Source organism: Spodoptera frugiperda, chromosome 14 (genome assembly GCF_023101765.2).
Source record: "Spodoptera frugiperda isolate SF20-4 chromosome 14, AGI-APGP_CSIRO_Sfru_2.0, whole genome shotgun sequence".
Classification (NCBI taxonomy): Eukaryota; Metazoa; Arthropoda; class Insecta; order Lepidoptera; family Noctuidae; genus Spodoptera; species Spodoptera frugiperda.
In genome coordinates, this window is record NC_064225.1 from 9,628,248 (window position 1) to 9,645,110 (window position 16,863).

Sequence of the window (16,863 nt, forward strand, 5' to 3'; positions counted from 1 at the left end):
CTGACTAATGTGAGTAACAGTGGCAGCTGGCAGCATAAAATAGTAATATTTATTTGATTACCTTAATTTTACATTGTATATAATGTAAACACACAAGATTAGTATAAATTTATTGAATAAATGAATATTTTCTTTTATTATAACAATTTTGCGTACATTTAAATCGATTTTAGTGGGCAACCGGATTTTTGACGTTACCGCCACTGTTTTGACGTCACGATCGAGCGCTGGACCAATGGAGTAACGACAGATAATTTCATGGGCAAATTGACAAGTGCCGAGCCCCATTTATCAAAGTATTTATTTACATCAGAACAGTTTTATTTGGTCATTACGTATTCGAACGACAGACTTGATAAATAAAAGAACTTTTGTGGTTTTATTGCGTCAGCGTAAAATTCTAGTGTTTTTATCGCAGTAGTGCTTTTTCTAAAGCAATTAACAGAGTGAATTGGTAGCGTTGTTAAAATCACGACTTAAAAGTGTTATCTAATAGCAGAGAGCAATTGGATGATTAAAGATGATACCGAATAACGTGACTTTGATTGTGAAGGCGCCGAATCAACAGATTGAGGACCAAAATATTGAATGCGAGTCGTCATGGACGGTACGGCAGTTAAAGGGACATCTCTCCGAGGTTTACCCAAGTAAACCCGTGAGTATTATTCTATACTTCTATATTAATGTACTCTTTGATAACTATTTGCACAAAACGTCGTTATCTTGCACATTATAAACATTATCAGCGTGTTTTTAATCAGGAAACCAAACCACTGCCAATGTTAAATCATCGTCATCATTAAACCGGCCACAGACGGCCTCTGCAAAACATTTCAAACATGTTTCTAAAAATAATAACTCATAATCATATTTAGGAAAGTGAAGTGGGTGATTGCTCTTTAAATTACCTAGTTCATATTACATCTTGTACATAAACAAACACTACACATGACACAAGACTCGAAACAACTATTAGTGGATCACACAAAGAGTTGCTCCATGCAGGAATCGAACCTGTTACACGTCGATCAGCAGCCTGTTACCCAGCCACCGCACCAACTGTGCAATCATGTCTCTATCATAACAGAACAAAATTATTTCTCATCTATTCATCCTCTTTCAAACCCAATCTCAATATTGTCATATCTCTCTTACTAAACCATAATATGTATTATGTTAAACCTATGAATCTCATTGTTTTCAACCGCAATGAATACTTAGAAATACAAAGAGTATTCGTAAATAATTGACCATTGTTCTATGCGTACATCAGAGTAGACACACTCCGTTTAGTGTAGTTATACTTTCTTTAACAGTCATAGGTAATGTAGTGTAATTTGATTGGTACTTTGGAAAAATGCCACTATACAATTTGCACCCAATTTTCACCATTTTTTTGTGTTATAAGTCCCATATAATAGGGGTGAGCCCATTAGCATACACTGGGCACAATTCTAGCAATATCTATACAAATATTTTAACTATGAAGGTACCTATTCTAGCAATATCTATACTAACTTAAACTTACATAATAATATAGCTAAAACTATAAAAATTTGGAATTCAATATTTATTTTTGACTAATTTTAGTTAGTTAATTTTATTACAAAAATATAAACATTTATTTTTGCTTATCATCCTTCGGAATTCTAAACTAGAATTCAAACAAAGCAGTTAAGAACACAATAGCAACCTTATTTGCAACAAAATAAGTTGCTTTTTTGTGGTAGGTATGTTAAATTTAATTTGTTGATAAATACACCGTTTTTTGTACTTATCACCAAACAAAAATGTTGATGACTTGATAGCTTTATAAGTTTTCAGTTACCAGAATATTCTTTTAACATGCTTTTGTCATTACGTTTGTGGCAATAGTACTTTGATTAATAATTTAAAAAACTATGTTATAATATGAAAATGAAAAAACCCTTTGTAGCAGTCGGGACCCATTCTAAATATGAAGACTCAGTGAGTGTTTTCTAGAATGGGTCCCGTCTGCTTCAATTTTACGATGTAGGGTTTTTTCACATATTATGAAGAAACGCAGTCGAGTTTTTTAGTTTTTTAAATTACCTTATTTTATTTTATTTTCTTTTAGTTTTATTATTTTAATAATGTTGATGGCTTGATAGCTTTATAAGTTTTCAGTTACCAGAATATTCTTTGAACATACTTTTGTCATTACTTTTTCGGCAGTAGTACTTTGATTAAAAACTTAATCGAAAGTGTCTGAGAGCTATGCTTCGGCACGAATGGGTCGGCTCGATCGGAGTAATACTACGGCCTCTGATAAAACCGACGTGCAACGCTTGCGTTGTGTGGGAGGCCCAATTACCCACCTTCCCAATCTCCGATTTCCCAACAACCCTCAAATTCCTAACCACCAAAAGGCCGGCAACGCACTTATAACGCCTCTGATGTTTCGTGTGTCCATGGGCGTCGGCGATTGCTTACCATCAGGTGATTCATATGCTCGTTTACCGGCTTATACGCTTATTAAAAATAAACTACATGAATGTTGCTAAAACTAAGCAACTAAAATATATCTCATTTAATTAGGTACCGGCCTAATCCTAATGGAAGGTACCTAGTTAATCGCGTTACGTATCCCCCTATTATTATTAATCTGCAACAAAACTACAAACTGCAGCAATTTATTTGAGCGATAGTGTTAATTGCAGTAGCGATCGGCACGTGTACTTAGTTATTAATTAATATCGACTTTATTGCTGAAAATTTACGTAATACATAGTTAGTTATCCAATCCCATTTTTGCCCAAAAACTAGCATTCGTTAGATGCCACTGCACTTGTAAATCCTCTGGAGCCTAGTACGACTTGGATTTACGTTTAACGTGATCGAAACGTTACGTTTGGCCCTCCGATTTATTGGTAAATAGAGTAGGCAAATCACTACCTACTCTTAGTAAAAGGGTGGCTGAAAAAAGGCACCTATGTCTATTAAGAAGGAAAACAGTACACTTACTAAACACCCTAACCCATTCTGTTAATCTCTCTCTTCATACATGGCAGGTGGCTTGGGCATCGCCGAGTATAATGTGGATGTTGCAGCTCATTCCTGGTCACCGGATCAAATCTCTATCTATTCTATATTCTATAACTACTAATATACAGAGTTTGTTTGTTTGAAGGCAATAATCTCCGGAACTATTGGTCCGATTAGAATGGTTCTTTTTGTGTTGGATAGTGCATTTATTGATGAAGGCGATAGGCCATAAAACATCACGCTATGAATAATAGGAGGAGCTTCTTCTTTACGCCTAAACTATTGTACCGAATAGAATAATTCTTTTTGTATTGGATAGTCCAATTGTCGAAGATTATATAAGCTATATAACGTCACGCTACGATCAATAGGCGCCGAGCAGAGCGGGTAGCCAGTTAGTAATACAGTGAAACCTCGTTAAGTGAGACATCAAGGGACCTTCAAATTGGTATCACTTATAGAGGTATTCCACTAACCCAGTAGCTCAGATAACCAGGTATAAATAAACATTTGTCTCATTTACAGAGGGTTCCATTAATGGAGGTGAACATACGGGTTATTTCACATAAAGAGGTGTGATTCTTAAATAAAACAATGTGTTATGTGCACATTATAAATGAATAAAAATAAGTAAATGAACAAACAAAACGATGTTGTCTCAGTTACTGAGGTTTATGCATTCAAATTCACTTGCTGTCTCTGTTATAGAGGTAACTAAGATGATAAATCGAAAGAACGAATCCCAGACAAAGAGGGTTGTTTGTACCATTAATAGAGGTAATTCAGTGCCAATGGGTAGGGACCTCAGTATGAGTTCCATTTGTGGAGGTTTCTCACTTATCCAGGTCCCACTTAACCAAGTTTCACTGTATTATATCGATGTCAGTAAGTCGGTCGTGTCCCATATTCATGCAATAAAGAAACGCTTCCTAATATAAAAACAATTAAATACTCAATTACTTTAATTCGTATTTATCGTACCAACACTAATTCGGTAATGTAGTGAAACGAACCAGTTTGTAGTTTTCATTATAGATTCGTGACAGTGACGAAACCGGGTCGGTATTGTAGTCTCTATTTATTAGGAACTCCATGTCACTTACTGTCTAATGCCTTGTTCAAACTGCGCTAGCATTTTAGTGCAGTAGCGAGTACATAGTTTTTTTTTAAGGGGGTAAAATCACCCAATGACTTCTCTCGCTAGGGCGAGGCGAGAGGGAGTGTCAGACTCTTACTTACTAAAAACCACCCCGTTCCTACTCCTGCCTTTCGAGCCGGAGCCCCGGTAAGCCCGCTAGGTAGTCCGCAGCTCCGGATCAGGCATCAGCCCTACTGGGCCCCATCTGTGGTGGTCTGATGGCTGTTTGAGGCGCGCGCGGAACAAACGAGTACATAGAAGCTCTCTCTCGCTATCGAAAAAAAGAGCGATTCTTCAAAAAAAATAAAACAAAAAGTTAACGAAGCCATTTTCCTCATCCAAAAGTTAACAATTCTGCAGATTGAAACACAAAAGTTCATTTCAATAAATGAAGCCGTATCATTGCTCTCAACCAATCCAATAAAAATAAGGATGATAATAAGCTACTACGATGCTTAATAACGCGGGAGAATAATTTATTTGTTGTAGGAAAAAAAAAATAGACTAATAGAAGCAAAGTTAGTGCAAACTGAAAATCTCGACATCAATTTCGATACAAATAAGTCGTTAAATCAGATACTAGATTAATAAATTCTCAACTTTATTACAAAACCGTAAGGTTGAAAGTAGCTAACTAAATGAAAGAAATTCATGACGAAATTAGCTATTGTCGTTATCAATATTGACACTACCGCCGAAATACAATCTGAGGGCCTAGAATGAGTTTGTTTTATGTTTACTGCAATCGAAATGTAACCGCGTTTAGCCCTCTTATTGGTTAGTTAATTGGAGTTGGCCAATCAGAGCTCCGAACGTGGCTGAACGTCATAATCATGTTGTCCGTATTATACGCAAAACAAACTCATACTAAGCCCTAAGTAATCACAATAGGCCTCTACCTGACCTCTTAACACCGGTTAATCTTAATTGGTTATGTCAACCGCCGTCGCATCGTTTCGTTTGCAGGTCGTTCTTAAAGAATTCTAGATATGTATACTTTCTCTCTTTTACATTTTACATTATTTTTTTATTGGTAGTGAGTAGGCGTTTAGTCACTATCTGGCCTGATGGTAACCGATGATGCGGGCTACGATGGAACACGCCTGCCCATAAGCAACCTATTCACTCGAGACTTGAAGACACCCCTTCAGGATTCAAGAAGGAGTAGTACTCTAGCAAAGAGTTCCACTCCTTTGCTGTTACAAGCAAGCAAATGCAAAGAGATGTCATAACTATCTGGATTTCCCTTTAACATAATGCGCGAATACTTAGTATGAAAGAAAAGCAAAGTGGCATATCGAAATGAGTCTGAAAAGCAATCAAATTCGTATCACAGTATTACTATAAGTGTAATACTGTAGAAACCAGATTTAATCAAGATAATTACTAGACCAAACTAGTTTTCTGTCAATTTGTCAAGAAGAGGTTGCTATTATGACTGATGCAATTTTTGCATCACCTCTCATTGTGTTTCAGCTTAAATACCAAAATGAAATTAATCGACGGGCACAAGTTGAAATTAAGTGTTAAATTGTGATTTCCCTTCCGATTTCCGACACGCTGTGCTGATCCTATGATTTAAAAAGTGAATAGCAATAATTAACCTTTATAAGTTCCTAAAATAATATTTTGCATATGACTGATACAAATAGAACTTCTGATTTAGTTAGGTAATTTAAATTAGGCAAAATTCTACTGTTGCAGTACCTCTACCATGAGTTTGATGCAATAGTAAAATTTGCCATACAAAAAATTTACGTCCTTGCTCAACTCATGATAGAGGTATTGGAGAGAGCCACAGCTGTGATAGCTGCAGTGTTTTCCCAAACGACTTATTAAGATAATTATACAGACATACCTAATTGAAATACCTCATAAGTCAAGATGAGGAAAAGTTAATTTCCCCAAAATATATCTTTACTGAGCAGACGTTCAGCGGAGACGTCATACTTGATACTAGATAGTCTGATTACCAATAACCTTGGGCACGGAATTAGGAAGCCTGCAAACGTAGGCAACAGTATGCCGGTAAAAAATGGAACTGTCATTATATACGACGACCTTTGGACGGCGTCTACGAACAAATAGTTAAATAGAATCTATCTGCGGTTGTAATGGACGACCGAGATTCGTTTCAGAGCTAATATTTGTATAACAGTCCTTGTTATTTCAAAACTGACTTCTACCAGCGGTTTTGTCGTTCTTGTGGGATAAAAAGTAGCCTATAATCTACCACTGTTCCAATTTTCATCCCGACCCGTTCAGCCGTTTTGACGTGATTATGTAACAAACATACCTTGATACAAACTTGATTTTACCAAAAGGCTTGGGTGGAAGAAAGACCCCATGAAATCAAAATATTATTATTCCTGATCTGACAGACTATTTCGTAAAGCCCTAGTTCTTTCAAGGACTTAGCCTCTCAGTCTACCAGTGGATAGGTTTCGGTCTTGTACTTCAAGTTAAACTTACCAAAGTTCATTAAAAATGGACCAGCTATTTAGTAACAAAAGACATACATACAAAATTCACTTTCGCTTCACAGCGTATCGAAAAATGTTATTTATTTGTGTACCTACACATACATAAAGTGAAGTATGTATGTATTGCACAGAATGTGTAGATAAGCGTATGTATACTCGTATATAAAGATATCGTTAGTGTAGGTAAGTGTTATCGGGAGCACGTGCGCCCAAGACTGAATTATTGGGTTACTGCGATAATTTATTGGACTGTGACTGAGACGCTGTGATTGCGTTCTGTACATATACAATGTCAATTAATATACTTGTACATATATGTAGCCGGTAAAGGAGCAGATGGATCGCGTGATGGTAAGCAATCGCTGCTGCTTATGGACACTTGAAACACTAGAGGCGTTATAAGTGCGTTGCTGCCCTTTTAGAGGTTAGGAATTTAAGGGTTATTGGGAAATGGGAAGATTGGGAAGGGGGGTAATTGTGCCTCCGGTAACCTCACTCACATAAGGCAAGCGTTGTTTCACGTCGGTTTTCTGTGAGGCCGTATTATCACTCCAATCGAGCCGGCTCGTTCGTGTCGAAACATGGTTCTCCCATAGTTAAACTCTACCATATGTTTGTAAACTCGCCACATCAACCAAAATTAAGTTTACAGATTATTGATTGAATATTTTATCTTGTACAGGGCACAGACGAACAGAAGATAATATACTCCGGTCAGCTTCTAGACGACAACACAATCTTGAAGGACGTCCTCAGAACTTATGAGAGTCAGATCGCGCACACCATGCACCTAGTCTGCACGCCCACCCGCAAGGTGGAGCCACAGGCACCAGTCATTGAGCCGAACACTGACGGACTTCGCCGAAGAGTTGCCGAAGCCACGAACCAAACCGAAAGGGTCACTGAACCCCCAAGACCAGAAACAAGGCAGAACGATCAGAATCATAATGTAGAGATGCAGAATTATTTAACCTCTTTCGTGAATAACTATGGAAGGGTCCCCCCTTACCCGAATTATAATTTTGGGGAGGGCTATCTGCCGGTGCCCAACGACCCGGCCCAGTTGGCCAATCACATGATGATGATGCAGCAAGCCTATCTCCAGTATATGCAACAGTATGCTAACATGTAAGTAAATTTCAACCTTAATCTTGTAGAATATAGTTCTAAATTGGTCTATCAGTTAATTGATACTAGAATAGTTGAAAATGCAACCTTAATGTCTTTGGAAGTAGGTTCTGAATTGCTTGACAGTTCCATTGTTTGTGATGTTTGCTTGAGTAGTTAGATGTAATTTGATGCAAGGTATAGGATATCAGTAGGTAGTAGTCCTCTATGATGACACATTATTTACTTTAAACTCATTGACTGATAGAATAGGGTAGATGACTAATTTTTATTTTAATGTCCGTCTTGTAGATCTAATATTTATTCATTACCTATGTCCTATATGATGGACTAATTATTAGATCTTTAATTTTCGTACCCCGTCATCATTCCTATTGAAAGAAGAAGTAGATAGAAAAAAACAATTATTATTATCAAACTCGACGGAATATACATTTTGTTATTTCTGATTTTTTCACAAGTAGGTAATATAGTTTACATTTTCATCCAATTTCAATGTCAAAGCGTAAAATTCTTTAAATTATTTGAAACATTTGTTCAAACAACACGAATTCATGGTTACTGTGAAGTTAAATTATTATTATACCATGATGTCACTTCGCAACAGACTCGCTGTGCCATCACCAAAATTATAATCAGATCAACAACAAATGTCAGAAGTTTCACTTGCATCTGTGCTCCAAATATTGAGTACTGGGTACTTCACCCGTTGCCCGAGTCCTATGCCGGGCCGCCAATAGCTTTATAGCCTATATGGGCTTATTATCCTGTTACTAATGTTCAACTCTCGTCTCGTGATCTCGTGGTCTACCCCAAAGGGTAGACATGTTCTTGAAATGAAGACTGTGTCTAGGCAAACGTAGTGTAGAGCGCCGTCCAGCTAGGTGGAGTGACAACATCTGTACGATGGTTGGATGCAACGAGCTGTAGATCGAACTGCAGTGGCGTACTAACTTAATAAGTGAAATAAGCTAACAATTATTTATTTTATTTATTAAGCTCATCAACGATTGTTTACACTCAAACATAAAATGAAGTACTTACACAATTAAAGGTTAAGTGCAACAATCCTTTACAGATAACCAATGCACAATCATCAACACCACGACCAGTAAATAACAAAACAAATAATGCACAATGATGAGTGGACATTCTGCGCCACACTTGTACTGTGACAACTTTACCTTGAATTTTGGTTGCAAGTCCATCAATTCTATAACTTCCTGTTTACACTCAAAGCGTTTAGATAATAGATAATGTTGCTATTAATGTAATGATACCTATTTATTACAGCGGCTTTTTTAAATCAATCTAGTCTTTCTATCTTACTCTAATATTATAAATGCAAATGTTTGTGTGTATGTTTGTTACTCAATAACGTCAAAATGGCTAAAGGGATCGAGATGAAATTTAGAACAGGTGTAGATTATGGTCTGGAATAATACATAGGCTACTTTGTATCCCAAAGGACGTGGGTGAAGCCGCTGGGAAAAGCTAGTGGTATTATAAATACAGAAGTTTGTGTGTACGTTTGATATTCAATCACGTCAAAACGGCTGAAGGGATCAGGATCAAATCTGGAAAGCCTAGTGTAATCACTAACATATTTATTACATGCCTTATTGTGGTTCTTTGTACCTTTCGTAATCCCTTTTTTTCGATAAGTGTAATTCTAAACCATCTTAACTATACGACTATATCTTAGCCCTGTTATTATGTCTCTATTTAAAACAAAACTACACATTCGCATGTGTTACAAGTACACCAATAGAGTATAACCACAGCACACCGCTTTCAAGATTTATGTACCGACGATAATTTAAATGTTTCAGCTCCATTATTTTTAAATGTCTGCCAAGGAACAATAGACGCTATCACAAAGATTTATAAAGTTAAACACACGTTAATTACATTTGGCACGCTGCCTACTACGTATTTTAATAGTCTCAGGTAGTAAGATAGTGGTTTAGGAAACTCAACCTTATTGCTTTGTGATAAGAACGTACGGTATATTACTCATAGCTAAAATTAACCGCGTGGGTTGCTTAAGTAATTTGGAAACGATATTTTTACAACATTTAAGTGGGTCCTTAGTTGGTCATTAGTCATTAGAGCTTGGTTGGATTATGCTGCCTTTTCTTACCAAAATAGAGTAACTTCTCTTAAATTTTAAGTTACCCCTGAGAGCTAATAGGCGACGTTTAAAGTCGTTATGGTTTATACCAAGCTAAATATATCTTAGTTAAGAGATCGTTTAGGGGTGGTTTAAGAAATCAAAGATGATTTTATGATACAGAAGTCTGTGTGTTGATACCTACATATATTGATAACTAACTACTTCCGCGCGGTTTCACCCGTTGCTCGACTCCTATTGATCTCCAATATAAGAATTTCACATCGAACCTATAGTTCCTGACAAACAAACTCTTCAGCTTTATATATTAGTATCGAATTAAATTAATTCTTTAAAATAAAAATAATTACTTAGCTATCTATCATTTTATTATAACTTTCGTGACACATACTAAATCTGGGGCACGGCAGTGCCCCCGCCAAGTCGAGCAAAAAAAAGCGGCACGGCCGTACCATCCTTTTCTCGAAGCAATTCGGGCCTTTTTCGACCCCCTATAATTCGGTTGTGGATAAAGCAAGAAACCTGAATCTTCAGTAACTAATCCGGCATTGTATAAACACGGAATATTTAAAATTTCAGTCAATTTGAACCAGTAGTTTAAGAATGACAACTTGTTAAAGTTTCTAAATTTTGTCACTCACTGACTCACCGATCATCAAAAGTCCAAGGCACTTCTAGCAGACTTAGAAGCTTCATATTTGGAATACATATAGAGTTTAGTGTCTTAATCATGGGAAAACTTAAATATTTTGTAATTTCGGTCCAGTTTTCCAAATACACCAACTGCATCAATAACTTTGTAATCCCATATAAATATATGGGATTACAAAGTTATTTATGCAGTTAGAAAATATCATAAGACCTTTAACAAAATTCGTTAGAAGTAGATGGTATCAAAAAGAAAGGCTCTACAAAAGAAGTGAGATCCCATCAAAAACATCCTGTAAAAAACCCAAGTCTCGCAGCTCAGTCTTTCAACCGTCAAAAGTTGTGAGATCCATGTAATACCAAGTCGGTTAATCTATTTAGTGTCTACTTGAAGGACCTTCTGTCTTAAGTTATTACATAAGTTATTATCATGCCAATATTAAAAATATTTAATGTTTGAAACAAATAGATCGACTTGGACATCGCATGAAAACAAAATGAATATTACAATATTATATTAGATTCTTTAGTCTCTCGCGCCTCACGCGATTGAAACTCTCGTTCCTGTTGGTCGCTGGCCCGTCGTGCTGTGTAGTGTGATACATACTAATAATCAAATCAAGCGATGTCCAAGTCGATCTATTTGTTTAAAACGTTAAATATTTTTAATATTGGCATGATAATAACTTATGTAATAACTTAAGACAGAAGGTCCTTCAAGTAGACACTAAATAGATTAACCGACTTGGTATTACATGGATCTCACAACTTTTGACGGTTGAAAGACTGAGCTGCGAGACTTGGGTTTTTTACAGGATGTTTTTGATGGGATTAATTATTACTGGCTCACTCACGTAACTGTTTGACGAGGAACTTGACTAGTTTCAAGCCATACTATAGGCTCACATTCGCAGCATTCCGCGACATACAACGCAGCGATTGTCGATTGCTAAGTACCTAATTGACTTGGCTATCATTACAGGTGGCAAGCGGCAGGCGCTGCGCCGGCCGCCCCAGCCCCAGCCGAGACTCCAGCCCCGGCCGCCGAAGCCCCGGCCGCCGTAGACGACCAGGACGAAGCGCTCGCCCCCCGGGACTGGCTCGACCACCTGTACGCGGCCTCTCGACTAGCCATACTGTTCTCACTCGTCTACCTGTACGGCAGTCCGGCGAGACTGTTGTTGGTGCTGCTATTGGCTGCTGCTGGGTATCTGTGAGTATTCTCATTAATAACACTAGCTAATCCCGCGCGGTTTTACCCGCTCTGCTCGGCTCCTATTGGTCATAGCGTAATGTTTTATAGCCTATAGCAGACTCCCTCGATAAATGCATCAACGCCGCCCATGGACACTTGAAACACCAGCGTTACAACTTCAAGTGCGTTGCCGGACCTTTTGGGAGTAAGGAATTTAAGTATTGTTGGGGAATCGGGGACTGGGAAGATTGGGAAGGGGGCTTATTGGGCCTCCGGAAACCTCACTCACACAACGAAACACAACTCTTCAGCGTTGTTTCACGTCAATATTCTGTGAGACCGTGGTATCACTCCGGTCGAGCTGGCCCATTCGTGCTGAAGCATGGCTTTCTCATACTTAAAACTTAAACCTTTAGAGTACATATTCTTATTATACCTAATGCGCTCTAACAAGGTGCGGCTGACAGATTCAGTAACGTTTCGTATCACTCTTGAAAGTTGCTGCGATTTAAAAATTATGCCTTAATATTTTAGCTGTATCACATTCGTATTATGTTAAATCATTCGGATGCGTAGTTGATTAAATTAAACCCAACCGGAAGGTTCTAGTATGTGTATGTAAAATCTAATAACATGCGTAATATAGTAAACCGTTATGCGTATAACGTCATGCCAAAGTCGTGTTTAGTGATGCGGATGTACGGCTACGATGGATAGGTAGTCGATGTTTTTTAGAATAAAATGCGAAAGTATCGTGCGTCGTTCAGTCAATCATTCGTAAAAAACGGTTGATTATGTGGGTAAATCCACTGTAGACGCGGAAATCTCTGCCCAAACCAGGCAGTGACATTATCTGAGCAGAAATATGTAGTAGGCATTTTTCTAGACATTTCCGGCGCCATTGATAATGCGTGGTGGTACTTAATCTAACATATACAAACTAATATATCCTTGTTTTCTTCACGGTTCTGTAAAACTGTAACTCTGAAACACCTCAAGGCTCGGTCATAAAATATTTATTTTGACAAGTATATACACGTAGTTAGACTGCACAACTAAATAACACACACATTTAATAAAAAAATTCAAGAGAATTAAATGTATGCTGCGAGTATCGATAGCGATAAAAAAAGATTTTTCTAATGTCCATCCCTAAAGAGAGACGTCAACGTCATACTGGCATCTGTCAGCCGCACCTTGTTAGAGCGCATTATGTATAATAACATTATCGTAATATTATAAATGCGAAAGTTTGTGTGTATGTTTGTTAGTCAACCACGTCAAAACGGCTGTTCGGCTGTTCGGCATGAAATTTGGAACAGGTGTACATAATCATCAAGTAACAAAAAAATCTCAATTCCAGGCACCAGATCGGCTTCTTCCGCGACCTACACGTGAACCCAGCAGACAACCAGCGTCGTGAAGCGCCCAACCAGAATCAGCCCAACCAGCCCAATCAACCCAACCAACCGAATCAGCCCAACCAGCCCACGGAACAAGCGCCCCAACCGACACAGCCAACCTCCCAGTCCATTCTAGCAGTCACTTGGATGATATTCACATCATTCTTCGCCTCACTCATCCCGGACACGAACTAATATTCAATCGTAGTGTTTGAAGGCGTTACTCAGTCGTCGAGACTCAAAAATATACTGTATAGGAATGCTGAAAGCAAAAAACGGTTTTATGGACCCTTGGGGGCGTGTAACGGGTTATTACTAACGTTTCTTGGTAAAGGTGACGTTGACTGGTCAGTCTTTTTGTCCCTCAGCCGTTTTATTAAGGTCCTTAAAAACTCAGGATTTTTCAAATTTTTTGGTTTTTTTTTTATAAGATGGGTGTGTGGTAGTGTAACATCGCTGATTGGTCGGTTAGTCTAGCTCATTCTCTTGTTTAATACCACTGCTAAAATGGACTATCAAGACTTAAAGCTTTGCTAACGCCATCTAGTGAGAAGAAATGACATCACGAATTTGCTTTAAATTTTTGTTGAGGTTTTGTGCGCAGTGTACTAAATAATTTGAGTTATTTCATTTTTTTTTTTATGGTAGTACCAGTGAAAACACTTCGGTATGAATAGGTGACTCGGGAATATGGATGGGGCTCTCATTTAGATTTATTGAGAAAAAAAACTATTTTCCAAAAAATATGTAAGCACATAAAAAATCATTTAATTTGTAACTTCGTCCCATTTTTAGTTTAAAATAGTTTGAAACTTAAAATGTTAAAAAAATGGTCTCTTAACCACACTGTAATTTGATTAAACCGATTGTCTCTAAATATTGTCCTCTCTTTCTAACAGTATGAAAAAGAAAAGAGATAGACTATCTTTAGGAGAAAAATAATTATGATGATTATTTTTCTCTTTCTAATTCTTATTGTTAGAAGGAGAGGACAATGTTTATGAAAACTATGGTTCTTAAACTTACCTTAGGTCATTATTAAAGAACTATTCCTAAGAAATTGGATCATTAACGCTTTAAGCGCCACCTGGTGAGAGCAAAAACGATAGTTTTCATTTAGCAGAGTCGGTTCCAAATGGAAATGTATGAATGAAAATGTATTTTTAATTTATTTACTAAAGCTATCCAACATAATTAGGCTTTGCTAGTGACGAAATTACTGCCTTTTTTTAGAGGGAAAATCATCAAATGACTTCTCCTGAGAGAGGGAGTGTCAGACTCTTACTGACTGGAACCTACCCCGTTCTTACTACTGCTTTGACGCCGGGGTCTACTACCTAAGACCTATTTTTATGCCCCGGACTAAAATCATCCAATGACTTCTCTCGCCTTAGGTGTGTCAGACTCTTACCAACTGGAACCCACCCCGTTCCTAGTCCTGATTCGAACCGAGATCCCAGTAGCCCACTACTTAGTGGGTTAGCCCCGGACTACCTAAGACCTTGGACAAGACGAGAGGGAGTGTCAGACTCTTACTGACTAAAAACCACCCCGTTCCTACTCCTGCTTTTCGAGCGGGAGCCCCGGTAAACCCGCTAGGTAGTCCGCAGCTCCGGATACTACCTAAGAACGTTATAAGGCTTGAGTAGACCGCATACAAATGCCTAGACGACCATACCACTGACTTTAATATAAAGAATATTTGACAACTAGTCAAATTCAATACTTATATCGAAATGTTAAAAACTATATTTTTCTATGGGTCTTGCTATGGGATCATGAGCTCTAAAATGCTTAGTTTAGAGTTTAAAATTGCAGTTTTCATTTCCTAGATATTATTTGAGGAGGGTGGGAGGGGAAACTTATGAAACTGACAGAGTTGAAAATGTTTAATTGAAATTGAACTTTAGGAGTTTGTAATAAAGTCGATAATCTATTAAAGATATTTAGCCCATGTTTGTGTCTCGCGTAACATCAGTGATGCGATGTGTAATACATTTAATTTTGAACTCTATGTGTTAATCATCACAATTCCTTGAAACTATAATTTATCGTAAAGTGAATAGAGATCAAATTCGCATGGCAGTAATTTCTTCATTATCAAAGCTATACCGATGTCAGTGAATGATCGTTTGTATATAGTAATGGAGTGTTTAACTGTAGTTTACTCGTAAACCTATTTATAATAATATACTACAACTAGTGAGATATTTAAATTTATAGTTTTTAGTATATTTCCTTTACCGTACGTATTTTAATGTAAAAAAAATGCAAAATATCGATATGATAGATTTTGCGTCATGTCGCAACTCTATTTTACCAGTGATGGGCGATATTTTTATCGATATGTGCGCTTCACTAGTCTGTAATGAAATGTGATTGGTAATTACGATGGCCAATCACGATTCGTTGCTGTTATAGTAAAATAGGTTTATGAAATCGACTTGATCTTTTTTTTCTTTAAAATATGTACCAAAGGAAATAAAGCATAGTTTTTATTTTAAAATTCGGTGTACTGAAGTGAAACCAAATATTATTTTGTAAATAATTACTCTTGATAATTTTAGTGTTACGCCACATAGATATAAAGTTCATTATTGAATAGCAGACGCGTTAACGCTTTTTGGCGAAGACCAGGTCATGAAATGCACTGAAACAGTTCCATTTATAGTACCTAGCGTTAAATATTGCACATTGGCTTTAAAAAAGAAACAATTTTGTTTGATATTACGATGATTTATTTGGACTAAACTTCCTATGATTTGAGAAAACTGCTTGACTGGTTTTAGCCTGTTATATACCACGCTTTCTAAGATTATTTAAACACCACTGACAAACGGTGAAGGAAAACAACGTGAGGCAAAATGGACTTATAATTTCTTATTACAAGTTTGAAATCGCCAACCAGCATTGAGCAAGCGTAGTGATTAGTGTTTAATACTCAAACGTACTCCGTACGAGAAGAGACCTTTGGTCTGCAGTGGCTACTTATAAGCTGTTGATGAGATGTGCAATATTTATCGCCGGGTGCTATACAAATTCCTCTATAAATGTACGGTGAAATCAGGATAATAGACACGTAACATATGGAATAAGTATGAATTGTATTAGAAATGGTACAAAATCGTTATCTGGGGGCACGGCAGTCCCCCGCCAAGTCGAGCAAAAAAAAGCGGCACGGCCGTACCATCCTTTTCTCGAAGCAATTCGGGCCTTTTTCGACCCCCTATAATTCGGTTGTGGATAAAGCAAGAAACCTGAATCTTCAGTAACTAATCCGGCATTGTATAAACACGGAATATTTAAAATTTCAGTCAATTTGAACCAGTAGTTTAAGAATGACAACTTGTTAAAGTTTCTAAATTTTGTCACTCACTGACTCACCGATCATCAAAAGTCCAAGGCACTTCTAGCAGACTTAGAAGCTTCATATTTGGAATACATATAGAGTTTAGTGTCTTAATCATGGGAAAACTTAAATATTTTGTAATTTCGGTCCAGTTTTCCAAATACACCAACTGCATCAATAACTTTGTAATCCCATATAAATATATGGGATTACAAAGTTATTTATGCAGTTGGTGGTTGGTGGTGGTTACCGTCCAGGCTTGTCAAAAATTGAGACATCAAAGCCTCCGAGAAAAGCCCATAGAGACAGGGAGTGGGCTTTGAGAAAAACTGTGGCTGAAGCTCAAGAAGTAGTACCGGAAAAGAAAAAGAGGAAGACT

General features: G+C 37.3%; 1 protein-coding gene across 1 annotated transcript; it reads left to right on the forward strand.

Annotated features, from left to right (window-relative positions):
- The first annotated feature begins 235 nt into the window (after positions 1–235).
- LOC118279307 (homocysteine-responsive endoplasmic reticulum-resident ubiquitin-like domain member 2 protein) lies at positions 236–14,425 on the forward strand. Its single transcript, XM_035598963.2, has 4 exons — positions 236–655; positions 7,310–7,755; positions 11,520–11,750; positions 13,096–14,425. Exons 1-4 carry the CDS (start codon positions 521–523, stop codon positions 13,328–13,330), a joined length of 1,047 nt encoding a protein of 348 aa, XP_035454856.2. The 5' UTR covers positions 236–520; the 3' UTR covers positions 13,331–14,425.
- The last annotated feature ends 2,438 nt before the right edge of the window (positions 14,426–16,863 follow it).

Excerpts from the sequence above, each read along its gene's own strand:
- LOC118279307 (XM_035598963.2), top strand. The coding sequence starts at position 521 with ATGATACCGAATAACGTGACTTTGATTGTGAAGGCGCCGAATCAACAG. Across the intron at positions 656-7,309 it reads AGGTTTACCCAAGTAAACCC|GGCACAGACGAACAGAAGAT; the intron begins GTGAGTATTATT and ends TATCTTGTACAG. Across the intron at positions 7,756-11,519 it reads ATGCAACAGTATGCTAACAT|GTGGCAAGCGGCAGGCGCTG; the intron begins GTAAGTAAATTT and ends CTATCATTACAG.